The 12,739-nt window shown below is 55.8% G+C and overlaps 5 protein-coding genes across 5 annotated transcripts; 2 read left to right on the forward strand and 3 right to left on the reverse strand.

The window, feature by feature from the left end:
- Nucleotides 1-520: 520 nt before the first annotated feature.
- BO70DRAFT_417872 (RNA helicase) lies at nt 521-4,960 on the reverse strand (the record flags this gene model as incomplete). Its single annotated transcript, XM_025547433.1, has 3 exons — nt 521-928; nt 1,076-4,636; nt 4,711-4,960. The coding sequence occupies 3 exons, from the start codon at nt 4,958-4,960 to the stop codon at nt 594-596; spliced, it is 4,146 nt and encodes a 1,381-aa protein (XP_025402173.1). The 3' UTR covers nt 521-593.
- Nucleotides 4,961-5,243: 283 nt separating this feature from the next.
- On the forward strand, nt 5,244-6,362 carry BO70DRAFT_377444 (DNA 5'-adenosine monophosphate hydrolase; the record flags this gene model as incomplete). Its single annotated transcript, XM_025545192.1, has 2 exons — nt 5,244-5,361; nt 5,457-6,362. The coding sequence occupies 2 exons, from the start codon at nt 5,244-5,246 to the stop codon at nt 6,212-6,214; spliced, it is 876 nt and encodes a 291-aa protein (XP_025402174.1). The 3' UTR covers nt 6,215-6,362.
- Nucleotides 6,353-7,443, reverse strand: BO70DRAFT_417876 (putative translocon-associated protein, alpha subunit; the record flags this gene model as incomplete). The annotated part of the gene is made up of 3 exons (XM_025547434.1): nt 6,353-6,812; nt 6,877-7,304; nt 7,372-7,443. 3 exons carry the CDS (start codon nt 7,441-7,443, stop codon nt 6,527-6,529), a joined length of 786 nt encoding a protein of 261 aa, XP_025402175.1. The 3' UTR covers nt 6,353-6,526.
- A 371-nt stretch (nt 7,444-7,814) lies between these two features.
- Nucleotides 7,815-9,757, forward strand: BO70DRAFT_426666 (CCCH zinc finger protein). Its single transcript, XM_025547815.1, has 4 exons — nt 7,815-8,074; nt 8,138-8,281; nt 8,353-8,692; nt 8,765-9,757. The coding sequence occupies exons 1-4, from the start codon at nt 8,000-8,002 to the stop codon at nt 9,616-9,618; spliced, it is 1,413 nt and encodes a 470-aa protein (XP_025402176.1). The 5' UTR covers nt 7,815-7,999; the 3' UTR covers nt 9,619-9,757.
- Nucleotides 9,758-9,797: 40 nt separating this feature from the next.
- On the reverse strand, nt 9,798-12,345 carry BO70DRAFT_359297 (telomere-binding alpha subunit central domain protein). The gene is made up of 4 exons (XM_025542507.1): nt 11,787-12,345; nt 10,816-11,722; nt 10,382-10,754; nt 9,798-10,283 (listed from the first exon to the last, which is right to left on the reverse strand). Exons 1-4 carry the CDS (start codon nt 12,051-12,053, stop codon nt 9,995-9,997), a joined length of 1,836 nt encoding a protein of 611 aa, XP_025402177.1. The 5' UTR covers nt 12,054-12,345; the 3' UTR covers nt 9,798-9,994.
- Nucleotides 12,346-12,739: the final 394 nt, after the last annotated feature.

Consider the following 12,739-nt stretch of genomic DNA (forward strand, 5'->3'; position numbering starts at 1 on the left):
CAATCCTCTCTGATTTGATTTGATTTGATTTCCTTTGTCCGCTGTCGCTTTGGAAATGAATGACCGCTCTTCCTCTTCCTCTTCTTCTCCTCTGTTTGTTACCCTTTCCCTTTTTCTTTTCTTTCTACTTTTTTCCCCCTCGGTAGTGGATTATTGTCCAGGTTTATGGCGCAGAATTAATGACATTGGATCTATGTGGGTTGTTGGTGTAGATGTAGATGTAGATGCGTAAGCGTAATCGTATCATACCATGTCATGTCTATCCATTTTGGAACCATATTCGTTTGTAACTTTTAACGTCGTGATCCATTCTCGTTCGTCTATCTATTTCTCTATACACAAACACAACTAACCCAACTCCCATCTATACCATCTGCCCTATACCCTATACCCTATACCCCGGCCATCTGACATCTGACATCTGACATCTGACATCTATCCAAAGCCATCTAACCCAACATAGTAACCCTCCCCCCTTCCCCCCAAAACCAACAAGCCAGCCAGCATCCCCCCAAAAGCCCCCTTATAGCCAAAACAGTATATAGTATATACTATGAGAGCCATAAAAATGAGATAGAAATAAGATTAGAAGATTACTGATCCATCCCATTCAACTCCACCAAGCGCTTCACAACCTCGACCACCCTCTCCGCAATCGCCACTCTGTCTGTATTCCCATTCCCATTACCAGTTCCATTGCCATCTAGTGAAGACGAAGACGAGGATGAGGAGACAGACACAGCAGCGGACGCAGGCTGATCGATCCGCATCGCGATGATATCGTCGAGCATCATGCGCAGCCGGGAGACTAGGACGCCGATGCGCGCCCAGCCGCGGAGACGCAGCCAGCCGTCCACGATTAGGCCTCGGCCGGTCGTGTCGAGGGTGATGGAGCCACAGAAGAGGAGGAGAGAGTAGGCGTTGAATGCTGGTAGGGTTGGTTAGTTTGGATGCGGGAGGGGGGGGGGGCAAGATGGATGGATGGATGGATGGGGGAGGAGGGAGATGGGAGTGATGCTATGTTGAATGGATGGGAGTTGATGAGTATAGGGAAGGAAGAGAAAAGGGGACTTACGAGTCAAATCGCGAATAAACACCTTACTCGTCGCCATTTTGGTGAAATAGCTCAGGTAGGCGGCACCGCTGGGATATCCATGCGCAGAGAAGAGAGCCGAGCTAGGATGGATGAAGACGCGGCCGTTATCCTGGTTGAAGTACTTGATCGTCCGTGCATCGGGATCGATCTCGACGGTACCAGTGACGGAGCTAGCGAATTTCTTATCGGGGAAGGAGATCTGAGCGATTTGGGGCTGGAAGGCGCCTGCGATGAGGGCGCGGAGGAGGCCGCGGTTGGAGGCGTTGCGGTTCCAGGTGCTGGGGGAAGACTCGGAGTAGTCGACGGGTAGCAGGCCGGCGTCTTTGAGGGAGGTGAGGAATTGGGATTTGTTGGAGGAGATGTCGCGGAGGGTTTGGTGGGAGAGGAAGTTGTCGGCGCACCAGGACTGGGTTTGCCAGTAGCCGTGGGCTTTGACGAGGTCGGACCATTGCTGGTAGGCGAGCAGGTCGGTGAGGAGGTCGCCGTCGCCGCCCTTGGAGAAGGCGGCTTTGGCGGCGTTGGCTTCGTCGCGGCGTTCGCGGGGCGAGACGAAGGGGCTTTTGACGGTGAGGATGGAGGAGATGGTGATGCAGGCGTCGATGCAGCCGAAGATGGAGCCGTAGACCATCAGCTTTGCGCAGCGGAGGTCGGCGGGGATCATGGACAGGTAGCGGCCGAGGGCTGTGAGGCGGTCGTGGTCGAGGGCGCCGACGCGGTGCAGGAAGTCGAGGGCTCCCTCGACGGCGGTGCTTTCGGGGGGAGTGATGGTGTTGGCGAGGAAGGTGGAGACGTCGTTGATGCCCTGCATTGACTTCACGGAGAGACACAGCTGTTCCAGGGGCACGCGCCGGATCTCCGGGTCGGGACGCTGCATCATGTTCATCTCGGCCTTGCGCGTGTACAGCTTGTAGCAGGTGCCCGCTCGCACTCGACCGGCTCGTCCTCGTCGTTGCTTGCAGGCGGCCTGCGACGCCCATACCTCCTGCAGTCGGACGATGTTGTCGCGTGGGTCGTAGCTTGTCTCCTTCACACGACCGGTGTCGATGACGGCCACGACGTCCTCGATCGTGATGGAGGTTTCAGCAACGTTGGTGGCGGCGATGACTTTGCGTTTGCCCCTGGGAGGGCTTAGGAAGACGCGCCGTTGGTCTGCGGGGAGGAGAGATGCGTGAAGGGGTAGTGGGTGGGCATTGGGAATTCTCCTGATTGCATTCAGGCATCGATCGATCTCCATGGTTCCCGGCAGGAAGATCAAGATGCCTCCAGGCTGGTCGCCCAGCTGAGCGTCGATGTACTGGACTGTGGATGCGATCAAGTCGTAGTTGATGCCCATTCCTACACTCCGGAGCGCCCGGCCGAGGGATTCTCCAGCCTGTGCAGAATCCTCCTCGAAGTCCTGTTCGGAAAGCTCTGGTGCAAACCCAGTGTCGCGGACAACGTCGTCCAGGTAGTAGTCGTGCACGGGGAACGTCCGTCCGGGGATGTTGACCAGCCCAACGGACTCACGGCCGCCGAAGTAGTTGCTGAAGATGGCCGCATCGAGCGTGGCACTCATCAAGATGACCTTGATATCCTTGCGGTACCGACACACGTCTCTCAGCAGCGCCAGGAGGAAGTCGGTGTCAAGACTCCTCTCGTGCACTTCGTCCACCACGACGTGGGTGACATCCGCCAGAGAGCTCGCCACATTACCGTCAGGACCACTGCCCGATTGCATCCGCCGGAGCAGAACACCGGTTGTAACAAAGGTGATCTTGGTCGTGCCCGGCTTGGCCTTCGACTCGCCTCGAATGATGTATCCCACCTCGTCCCCCACTGACGCGCATCGTTCGTCGCTGACTCGGTCCGCCAGACCCAACGCGGAAATTCTGCGCGGCTGGGTACAGATGATGTTCGCGACAGCGCCGAGGTCTTTCTTGATTAGGTCGTCAAGCAGGAATTGAACGGACTGGGTACTCTTTCCACTACCGGTTTCTCCCGAGATGATTGTGACTTGATGCGTGTTGACGGCATGGATGATGGCCTCCTGCGTGTTCCAGGCAGGCAGAGACTGCCGTTTCCGGGTCATCTCCTGCTGCGCCTTGGTGGACTGCTTCGCCTCCCAGGATTCTCTCAGGGAGACACTCTGGGGTGAGCCGGGCTGCCAGTTAACATCCCTGCCTCTCTTGCGTGACTGACGAACAGGCAGTTGAGAGACTGTTCCAGTAGCTGTCGGGGACGCGGAGACCGTCGAAATATCACGCAGCTTCCCTGGGTTCTCCATGACTCCCGGCAAGTTCATCTCCAGCCAGTCCAGTATATTGAATATCATGGGCTCTCCTGAGAAGTTCTCCTCGGAGTACTGCACCACCTGACGTATCGCGCTGAGCCGCATATAGGCAGGAATACCTTTCGCCTGGATCGAGATCACGGGTGGCGCGGATGGATAATGCGTAGAAGGGCGTTGGAAACGGAACGTCAAAGCCTCCGGCAAGCTCGAACCTTCGCCCTTGATCTCACAGACCTTGGGAGATACCCGGGAGTATCTCTCTCCAAAGATGGCCTCCAGTGTGTCTTGCTCCTCTGCCCATAGATCCTCTTCCTCCGAGGGTGCAGAGTCCCCGAGAGCAGCGGACCCATGAACCAGCGTGTTCTGTAGGAACTCTGCCGCGGCCAGCTCATCGCCCTTCTTGCTATCCAGGGTCCGTGTGCAGATATCAGCCGGGTAGCCGGTAGAAGCGAGCCGCTTGATCTTGGCCTCGCGCGCAAGATCGTCACTAGCAAGGCTCACACCCGCCGAATACCCCTCTGGCAGACACCACCTGGGGAGGTCATCCTCCGGAACATATATAAGAAGCCACTCCAGGACCTCCTCCCGGTCCTTGCAGGCGCTGGTCGCCTCCTCGACGTGACTGCGCCGGAAGCCCAGGCGCGTGAGTTCCTCCACAATAGCCTTGCGATCCCGCTCGGGAATCTCCACATTATACGGATTCCAAATCGCATGCTGTCGCAAGATCCCCTCGATCTCGCGACGGACCTTGCTGCCCAGATCGACCTTCGGCGCCTGCGACCAGATCTTCTTCCCTCTGTTATCGCCGCCCGAACCCAAGCCCAGATTCACCGCACTGTCTGCCTCCTTCGCCTTCGCCTTCTCGCGCTCCTTTCGCTTCTTCTCCAAATCCGCGGCTGCGCTCTCGCGCTCCTGCTTCGCGAGGAAAGGGTCAGCCTCGTACATCCACACTTTCCCGTCCTTGACATCTGCAGCCTTGATCTCCGTAAAGTCCTCCTTCCAGAGCTTCTTATAGGTAGGCGGGAGCATCATATGCAAGTTCTTCATATTGCAGACTCGGAACAGGGCGTACGCGGCGGCAAAATGGCGCGCCTCTAACGCGGTCGGTTGCGCACCCAAGTGCTTATGAGACGGAGGCAATTTCATCGGCGGAAGGACGACGGTTTCTTTCGTTTTGATGTCGACGCGCTTCAAAATAACAGCGGATACAAAGCCCTCCGAGACTTTCGTCTGCAACGAACGCAACGCAACAGCCCCGTCAGCATGACCAACTCGCGCACGGCAACACAAATTCAAAGAGAAGAGAAAGAAAAAGAAAAAGAAAAAGAAAACCACAACGTCCCACCTACCATTGTATACTCCGGCTTCTCCCACTTTTGCTTCTGACAATGCTCCGAGAGCATATTAACGGGCAACTTGCCCGTCCATGATGCGCCCCCGATGACCTCCTTCACGGACGGCTTCTTGGGTTCCTCCGTGGTGCTGGCCGCCTGGGCGGCCTTCTTGGTTTCGGCCGACTTCTCGGCGGCGGCTTTGGCTTGCTTCGTCCCGGGTTTGGGGCCTCCACGGGCGTCGGACTTTTTCTTGGGGCCCATGGTTTTCAGGCCGGCGGTGATGCTGGAGCGGACGCCCGTGGAGTGATCGAGGCCGGGCGGGTGGAGGGGAGGTACCGGGCCGTGGACTCGAACATATGTAGAGAAAGAGAATGGGATTGGGATAATTGATGTCGAGAAGGCGAGGGAGTTCAGGCGGTTGGTTGGTTGGTTGGCTGGCCCGCACTAGACCGCTTTGATAAGCTGGGTAGGGCTGCGGGGGAAAGCCGCGGATCGGCGGGTTACAAAGTACTTCAACTACAATTAATTATCTCACATCATCGCAATGGCAGATTCCGCGTCTGAGGAAGCGCAACGACCCCAGTCTCAGTCTCAGTCTCAGTCCCAGTCCCAGTCCCAGTCCCAGTCCCAGCCTCCACAGAAGCCCGCAAAGAGAGACGCCTGTACGCTACCACGCATACACGCATACTCCTTTCCTCCAACCCCTTCCCTACATACAACAAACCCAAAACCACTAGCTAACTCACCCCCATCACAGTCACAGAACTCCTATCCCCCAAACCCAAACACCCAAAACCGACCCCGAAACCGACCCCCACCCCCACCCCCACCGCCTCATCCCACCGACGGCGCATCGGCGGTCCCCGCGACGCCCTAGGCGCATACATCACGCAACCCACCTCCCACCCAAACACAGTAATCTACCAAACGCCCCTCTTCGTGGCCATCCACGACGCCTTCCCCAAATCGACCGTGCACCTCCTGCTCCTCCCGCGCGACAGTCAAAAAACGCGCCTCCACCCGTTCTCCGCCTTCGAGGACCTCGACTTCCTCGCGGGCGTGAAAACCGAAGCCGCGAAACTGAAAAGGCTAGCGGCGGGGGAACTGCGACGCATACACGGGAAGTACTCCCTGCAGGAGCGCGCAAGACAGCAGGCGCTGGATATCGATCCCGCGCCAGAGGAATTGCCAGCGGGCAGGGACTGGGAGAGGGAGATCATGTGTGGGGTGCATGCGCATCCGTCGATGAACCATTTGCATGTACATGTGATTTCGGTGGATCGATTCAGTGAGCGGTTGAAGCATAGGAAGCATTATAATAGCTTTTCGACGCCGTTTTTTGTCGACTTGGAGGATTTGCCGCTCGCCAAGGATGATGTAAGGAGGGATCCGGATGGGGAGGGGTATCTGCGGAGGGATTTGGTGTGTTGGCGCTGTGGGAGGGGGTTTGGGAATCGCTTTGCCGAGTTGAAGGTACATTTACAGGAGGAGTTTGGGGAGTGGAGACGGCTGTGAGGGCCAGGGTGGTCTGGTCTGTCTGAATGATGACTGGGGCTCAGGGAGCACCCGCGTCTGTCTGATGGAGCTATCTGGGCGTCCGAAAGAGCGGTTGCTCCAATTACTAATATCAATGTGACGTAAATGTACACGCAAATCCAAAGGCAGCAACAACTCTAGGCTGATCACATTTTCAGCAATCTCTTCCATTGGTTAGCTAACCTCGCTCGGGGTCGCGGAGAGAACCACCCAAGGTTCCCTCCGCCATGAGCAGCTCTTCCCTATTAATCGCCCCCGACTTCATCCATCGATCCGCCATCGCGGAGCCGTCTAGGCAGCACGGCTCTTAGCCTTGGCGCCGGCGCCCTTGACCTTCCGGGCCTCGGGGCGGTTGATGTGGTGGGAGGGGATCCACTCGGCGTTGTAGGTGGTGGCCGACGAGACGGCCGGGCTGGTGGGAGCCTCAACGGGGGCCTCCTTCTTGGAGGTAGTGGACTTCTTGGGCTCGGGCTTGGTGGAGCGGCGCTTCTGGGGGAAGTAGGGCGCGATCCAGACGGTGTAGAAGAAGTAGGTGACTCCAGAGAAGCAAGCCAGGAGGAAGAAGTACAGGAAGATGCTGTGAGGGGTTGGAATGGGTTAGCATTGGACTAGGGGGCGCCGCGCACGCTAGGTGTACTCACATCTGAGGGTCGAAGATGCTGGTCTCGGGCTCGACGACGCTGACAGTTCCGTTGTGGGCGTAGAGAGTGAACAGGTTGCCGTCGGCATCGGAGATGACTGAGGCGAGGGCGAGTCTCAGATCCTGGGGGTGCATCTCCACGGCGAAGCTGTAGCTGACGCTCTCCTGCTGGCCAGCAGGGATCTCAATGCTGTAGCGGTGGGAAGTCAAGTTGCGGATGATCTGGCTGTCCTCCTCCAGAGAGGACAGGGTGCCTCCGATGAAGTTCACCGTGACGGGAGCGGGCTCCTCGTTGGCGAAGGTGATCAGCGCCTGGGTCGGGTGGCCATTGACGAGCTTAACGCCAAAGATCTCCGAGGCAGGGAAGGAGGCGTGGGCAGACACGGAAAGCAACGGGGACTCGGGAGCCTCCTCCTTCTCAGCAGCATCCTATCGAGCGAGCACTTCGCGTTAGCAACCCAATTGGACGCGGGATGGTGATGATGGGTGAACGTACAGCCGCGAGACTGCCGCCAATCAAGGCCTGGACAGAGAGGAGAGCCAGAGAAAAGAAACCGAAGCGACCCATTGTGATGTATCCGGGGGACAGGAACGAAGTACCGAAGAAGAGGGAAGAGAGGGAGGGAGAAGGAAAGGGGGGAAAGGGGAGGGGAGGGGAAGGGAAGGGAAGGGAAGGAAGAGGCGAAGGAAGAGGCGAAAGCAGTAGATGGAAGTGGAAGGGGAAGGGGACGGGTGGTCTTTTCTCCACGTAGGCGTTTGTTCCCCAGGCACTGGCGCTGACTCAGCCGCAGCCGCAGCCGCAGCCGCAGCTTTCCCCGGCGGGCTGTGAGTGGCCGTGACTGGCCGCCGATGGCAGTGGCAGGCCGGAGTACTTAGATACATCAGCTTCATCGCGTGAATGCTTGCTCTCAGTAAATTCACTCCCCCCCCCCCCCATAGTCTTAATTCACGCTCATCTCCCCCTGTACTATATTACCTTTTGGATTCCAGACGTTTCAGCTGGATCTCATCTCCTTCCCCTCCTCTTCCTCCAACCACCCTTCTGCCTTCATTGTTTATACCTTTTTTTTTTGGCACCCCATATCATTGCCTTTTTGAGCTTGAATATTTACATTTGGTCCAGAATGACACCTCCAGATTATCTCCAGCGATATAAACAGCTGGTCTCCATAGAACAGGACAAAAACTTATTCATTGAGGTAGCCACTCAGGATCATGCTTGCCAAGTGCCTCATTGTTGACGTTACACCTCCTGCAACTAGGAACTCCTGCAGCGTGTGACAGAGCTTGAGTCTGCATTCAAACAGGAGAAACTGGACCATGAGCGCGAGACACAGTTCAATCGAAATATCCAGCTGCACGAGATGGAATTAATGGAACAGATCACGAGATTTAAGGCTATCATGGTGGGACCTGACCGTTCCCTCGGCGCAGCACCCTGCTAATATAATAATGACGCTCTGGTCGGCGTGCACAGGACCGCGAGCTCTTCATGGTTGTACTGCTAGACGGAGCCGGGATCATCTTCAAGGATGAGTTCGTCCTCCAGGGCGAAGAAGGTGGGAAGACTGCGGCCGGAATGCTTTCCGCCGCTGTGAAACGGTATGTGGCCAGCCATTTTCCAGGCCTGGAAGTCAAGATCATCACCAAGATGTACGTCGACTTGAAGGGGCTGAGTGAGCTCTATGTTCGAGGCGGGATCACCACCGACCCGTCGTTGATCGGAGAATTTGCCCGAGGCGTCAACAGTAGTCATCCACTCTTCGATCTCGTGGACACCGGGGCTGGCATGGACTGTGCGCATGATAAGATCGGAGGTATGTACGCATGCATGCAGTCGCCGACAAGGGAGTAGGTGCACCCGCTAACCTGCCACCGACCTGTCACAGAGGCCTTCAAGCTCAATTTGTTTAACTGCCACTGCCATCAGATCTTCCTAGGCTGCTCAGACGATAGCGCATACTATCGAATGTTGAAAGAAGCCCAGGGCGAGGTGGACCTAATAGGACGGGTGTCCCTGATCGAGGGAATCCCCTTTGAAAAAGACCTGGACGCCCATAAAGCATCGTATAGAGTTGCACAATTCCCCCAGATCTTTCGAAATACGAAGATCACCCCGATCTGGGCTCCATGGAAAGCCGCGGTGACCTCCAAACCCCCGCGACTTCCACTCACCCCATCCCCCAGCCAGCAGAACCACGCAGCAGCAGTGCCTCTCTCTCTCTCCCGATCCTCCACCAACAACACCTCCATCACCAACGCCAGCACATCCATATCCTCCACATCCTTCAGACCCCCCAGCCCAGGCGAATTCCAACTAGTCCGCGCCAAACACACCACCCCCAGTTCCATCTCCGTGCTCCCCCGAGTCGTGGAACGGAACCGGTACGGGCAGCGGGTCGACCGACTGAACTTCAAGAACGTCCCGCGGGACGAGATGCAGAGCATGAAGAAACTCAAGCTCTGCAACCTGCATTACCTGCTCGGCGAATGCACCGTGGACGATTGCCAACATGACCACTCGCGCAAGCTGACCAAGAGCGAGCTCCTTACCTTAATGGCCATCGCCCGCCTGACCCCTTGCCGCTTCGGGCTGGAATGCGACGACCCCGACTGTACATATGGACATCGCTGCCCCCATGCTGATCCGGGCCAGAGGGATTGTCACTGGGGGTCGAGTTGTCGCTTTGAGCCTTTCGCCCATGGTATCGATACAACTATCGTCAAAACAACAAAAGTGTAACCTTTCTTTCTCTCTCTTTTTTTTTTCTTTCATTGACCGCACATGCGCTCGGTCCTCGGTGTGTATCCCTCCATCAAGAATATGTATTTTCTTCATTCCCCCTTTTTGTTTTTTTTCTTTTCTTTTCTACTGAAGACCCGCAGGCATGTGTGTATTTTCTGGTCATCAATGAATGGCATGGCATTTTGTGGACTCCCAAAACAAAGTTACAGGAACTGAAACCAGGGGATAGATCTGGGTATCCAAGTCCAGATTTTAAAAACACAGAACTCTAGGTAGGTGGGTGGGTAGTAGGCCAATTTTAAGCCGGGCTTCGGGCCCGCAAACCAACGGGGCTATCCAAAACCTCGAGGGGTATAGTATATAACCAAGGTAATCAATCTCTGATCGTGGTCAGGAACATGGAGAAACGCCTCTCCCAGCCAAAACAGTGTTCGTCGCTACAGTCGCTTCCACCGGCATCGCTATCTGCATCGGGACGGTGTCTACAGATGACACCGTATTCCTGGAGACAACAATTGAATGGTCTGGAGGAGACGAGGCCCCGGTCCTGAATGCTCTTGTTGCCGTCATGTAGGGCTTCCCTCTTGCGCTCCTCTAGATCGCCCCATAGATGGAAGAGCTTTTGTCGTAGGATCTCCAATTGTTGGGAGTTTTTTCTTAGACTAGAATATGGAATGTTAGAAACTTGCTCTGTGATTTTTCTCTTCTCTTTTCCCCTTTTTCTCTTTTTGTCTTTGTGATATGAGGGAGGACGGCTTACTTGACTGCGGTGATTTTCAGTAGATATTCGGCGTCGGGGCCAGCTACAAATAGCCTCATTTTCTCCTTGATCTGTCCGGCGGGGGGAGGGGGCACGCTTTCGACGAGAAGACAGAAACGCCACTCCCATCTGATGAAATTGTTAGAGGAATTTAGAATCATTTCATCATCCGAGTCTAGGTTTGCTTGTTGTGGAACCGCGAAGTCCTCCAGTCTTGGGGGGAAGAAGTCGACCACGCGCACGGTTGTTCGATAGCAGAAGTTCTGGAACGGGAGACGGTATTCGACGTTGTCGTATGAGGTGTTGTCGTGGAATTTGTTCGACAGGATAGCCTCGAGGGATTGGATAGGGACGGATGGGCTGCCTGCTTCGACTTTGATGGGGTGTTACTCCACGGCTTACTATTGACATCCTGGAAAGACCGTCAGGCTTACCGTGTTCGTTTGGTGCATTCCGCTTGTTGGTTACGTGTGGTATAGGCATCTGGCCTTCTTCCATTTTTTCAAGCTTCTTCCGTTGCTTCTTGCCTGGTTTTTTGGAGGTGTCCTGCGGTTCGTTTTCCTGTTTTCGCTTTCGAGGGTTCGCTTTCCAGTACTCCGACTTGCGCTGTAGGAATTGCTCGACGCCCTCGTCATTTCTCCCCTCCACTCTGCGTACATGGAGTTTGCTGGGAAAATGACGGTCTGTGTGAATGGCTGCTTCTAGTATCCCATCAACGCGACTTTGTTTGACGTGGACATTGCTCAGTGTGATGATACTGTCCGTCCGGAGATTCTGGCGCGCATACGCCGCATGGGGCTCCCACAGCGTTACCTGGAGTGTCCTTCGACCGGCCGGACCGGGCCAGCTTTTATGGGACCGTTTCTGGTAGCCATACACGTCGCCCTCACTCCCGGGGTTACTGCCGTCTCCATTGTCGAGTTGATGGTCCTCCAGAGCTGCGTTGGTGGTGTAATCTGTAAAGAATAGGAGGACTTTTTCACCGTCATTGGTGTACATTTTGACGACTTCGCCGACGAGGTCCACGAACATCCGCTCCTCAATGTCCTGTACAAGCATTAATCTTCTGTGCGCGCGAGGTTTGGAATTCGGGATTGCAGCTTGAACAAAGGAGCCCCCCGGGGGAGGGGCATGTTCTGCAGCTTTCCGAAAGTCGTTAACTGCGGTGCTGTCGTTCAGCAGATTCATCGCGAGGACTCTCTCCGAAGCAGTCGGCTCGAAGGGAGTCGGGCCACACAGCGGCGCATGACTGGATGTAGGATCTGGGTCTGGGCGAAAGATTGCCCAGAGGACATTCTTATCCTGCGAGGCGACCCCAATCAACCCATGACGTGAAGTGACCTGCAATCAAACGGGTCAGTGTGCCCCCGACTTGAGGGAGTGGTGGGATCGCGGTTTGACAGACCCATATATCGCGCACCAGGATTACGTCGTGCAGGCGAACGGGAGGCAATGCATTCTCATTATCTTTGAAGTACTTGATTTTCAGGCCGTCCCAGGTATGCCCATTGTTTAGGTCGCAGTCTTTGATTGTGAAGGTAATGCAGCTGGAAGAGCCCCTAGACTTGTAGATCCCCCCGAAGACATCGACCACTACCCCGACGACACTTACAGTGCCCTGCTTGGAGCGGGCGGTGGAAATATCCACGTACCGCGAATTGCTGCCTGACATGGCCACGGGGGTTTACGTTTTATTTCCCAGAAGACATAGTCTGCAGGGCTCGAGCGATGGATCGATCGCGTACGGAGTAGGTACTCCGTACACAGGAGATAGGTGGAGTAAACAACTGGCGCGCTCCCGTTCCTGATATAGTAGTTGGTCTAGTGCCGGTGGAGGTGGATTTGAAGGGCGAATGAACCGACTGGATGATCAGACCCGTCCGGCACCCCCTAGTCAATGACAATTATCATCCTAGCCACCATCATTGATTGAGTGCGATGCGAACCGCGAACCGCGAACCTCATGGGGATGGGGATGAGAAGAAGAAGAAGAAGAAGAAGAAGAAGAAGAAGAGAGTGACAGCGCCAACCTCGCTTAGGCGGGAGTGGCGGCCCAGACGGGCGGGCGGTAGGAAGTGGCCGAAAACAGCGCAAGCCCGTCGTCCCGTGACCTCGCCGGCCGAAGCATCAACACTTTTTTCCCCTCCTTCGCCTTCCTTTGCGCTCCTCCATCTCCTCCCTCCATCTCCCCCTACCCAGAATCCACGCAGGTTGCTTTCCTCGTGCTCTTCATCCGTTTTTTAGCCTCCCACTTAACCTTTCTCTCAACTCCCTCCGCGCGATCTTCTTCGCCTCCTTCCCCTCCTCCCACTCCTCCCACCCGCCCTGGTCCCCTCATTCTTTATCCACCCCTCCTCT

This window comes from Aspergillus heteromorphus, assembly GCF_003184545.1.
Source record: "Aspergillus heteromorphus CBS 117.55 chromosome Unknown BO70scaffold_4, whole genome shotgun sequence".
NCBI lineage: Eukaryota > Fungi > Ascomycota > Eurotiomycetes > Eurotiales > Aspergillaceae > Aspergillus > Aspergillus heteromorphus.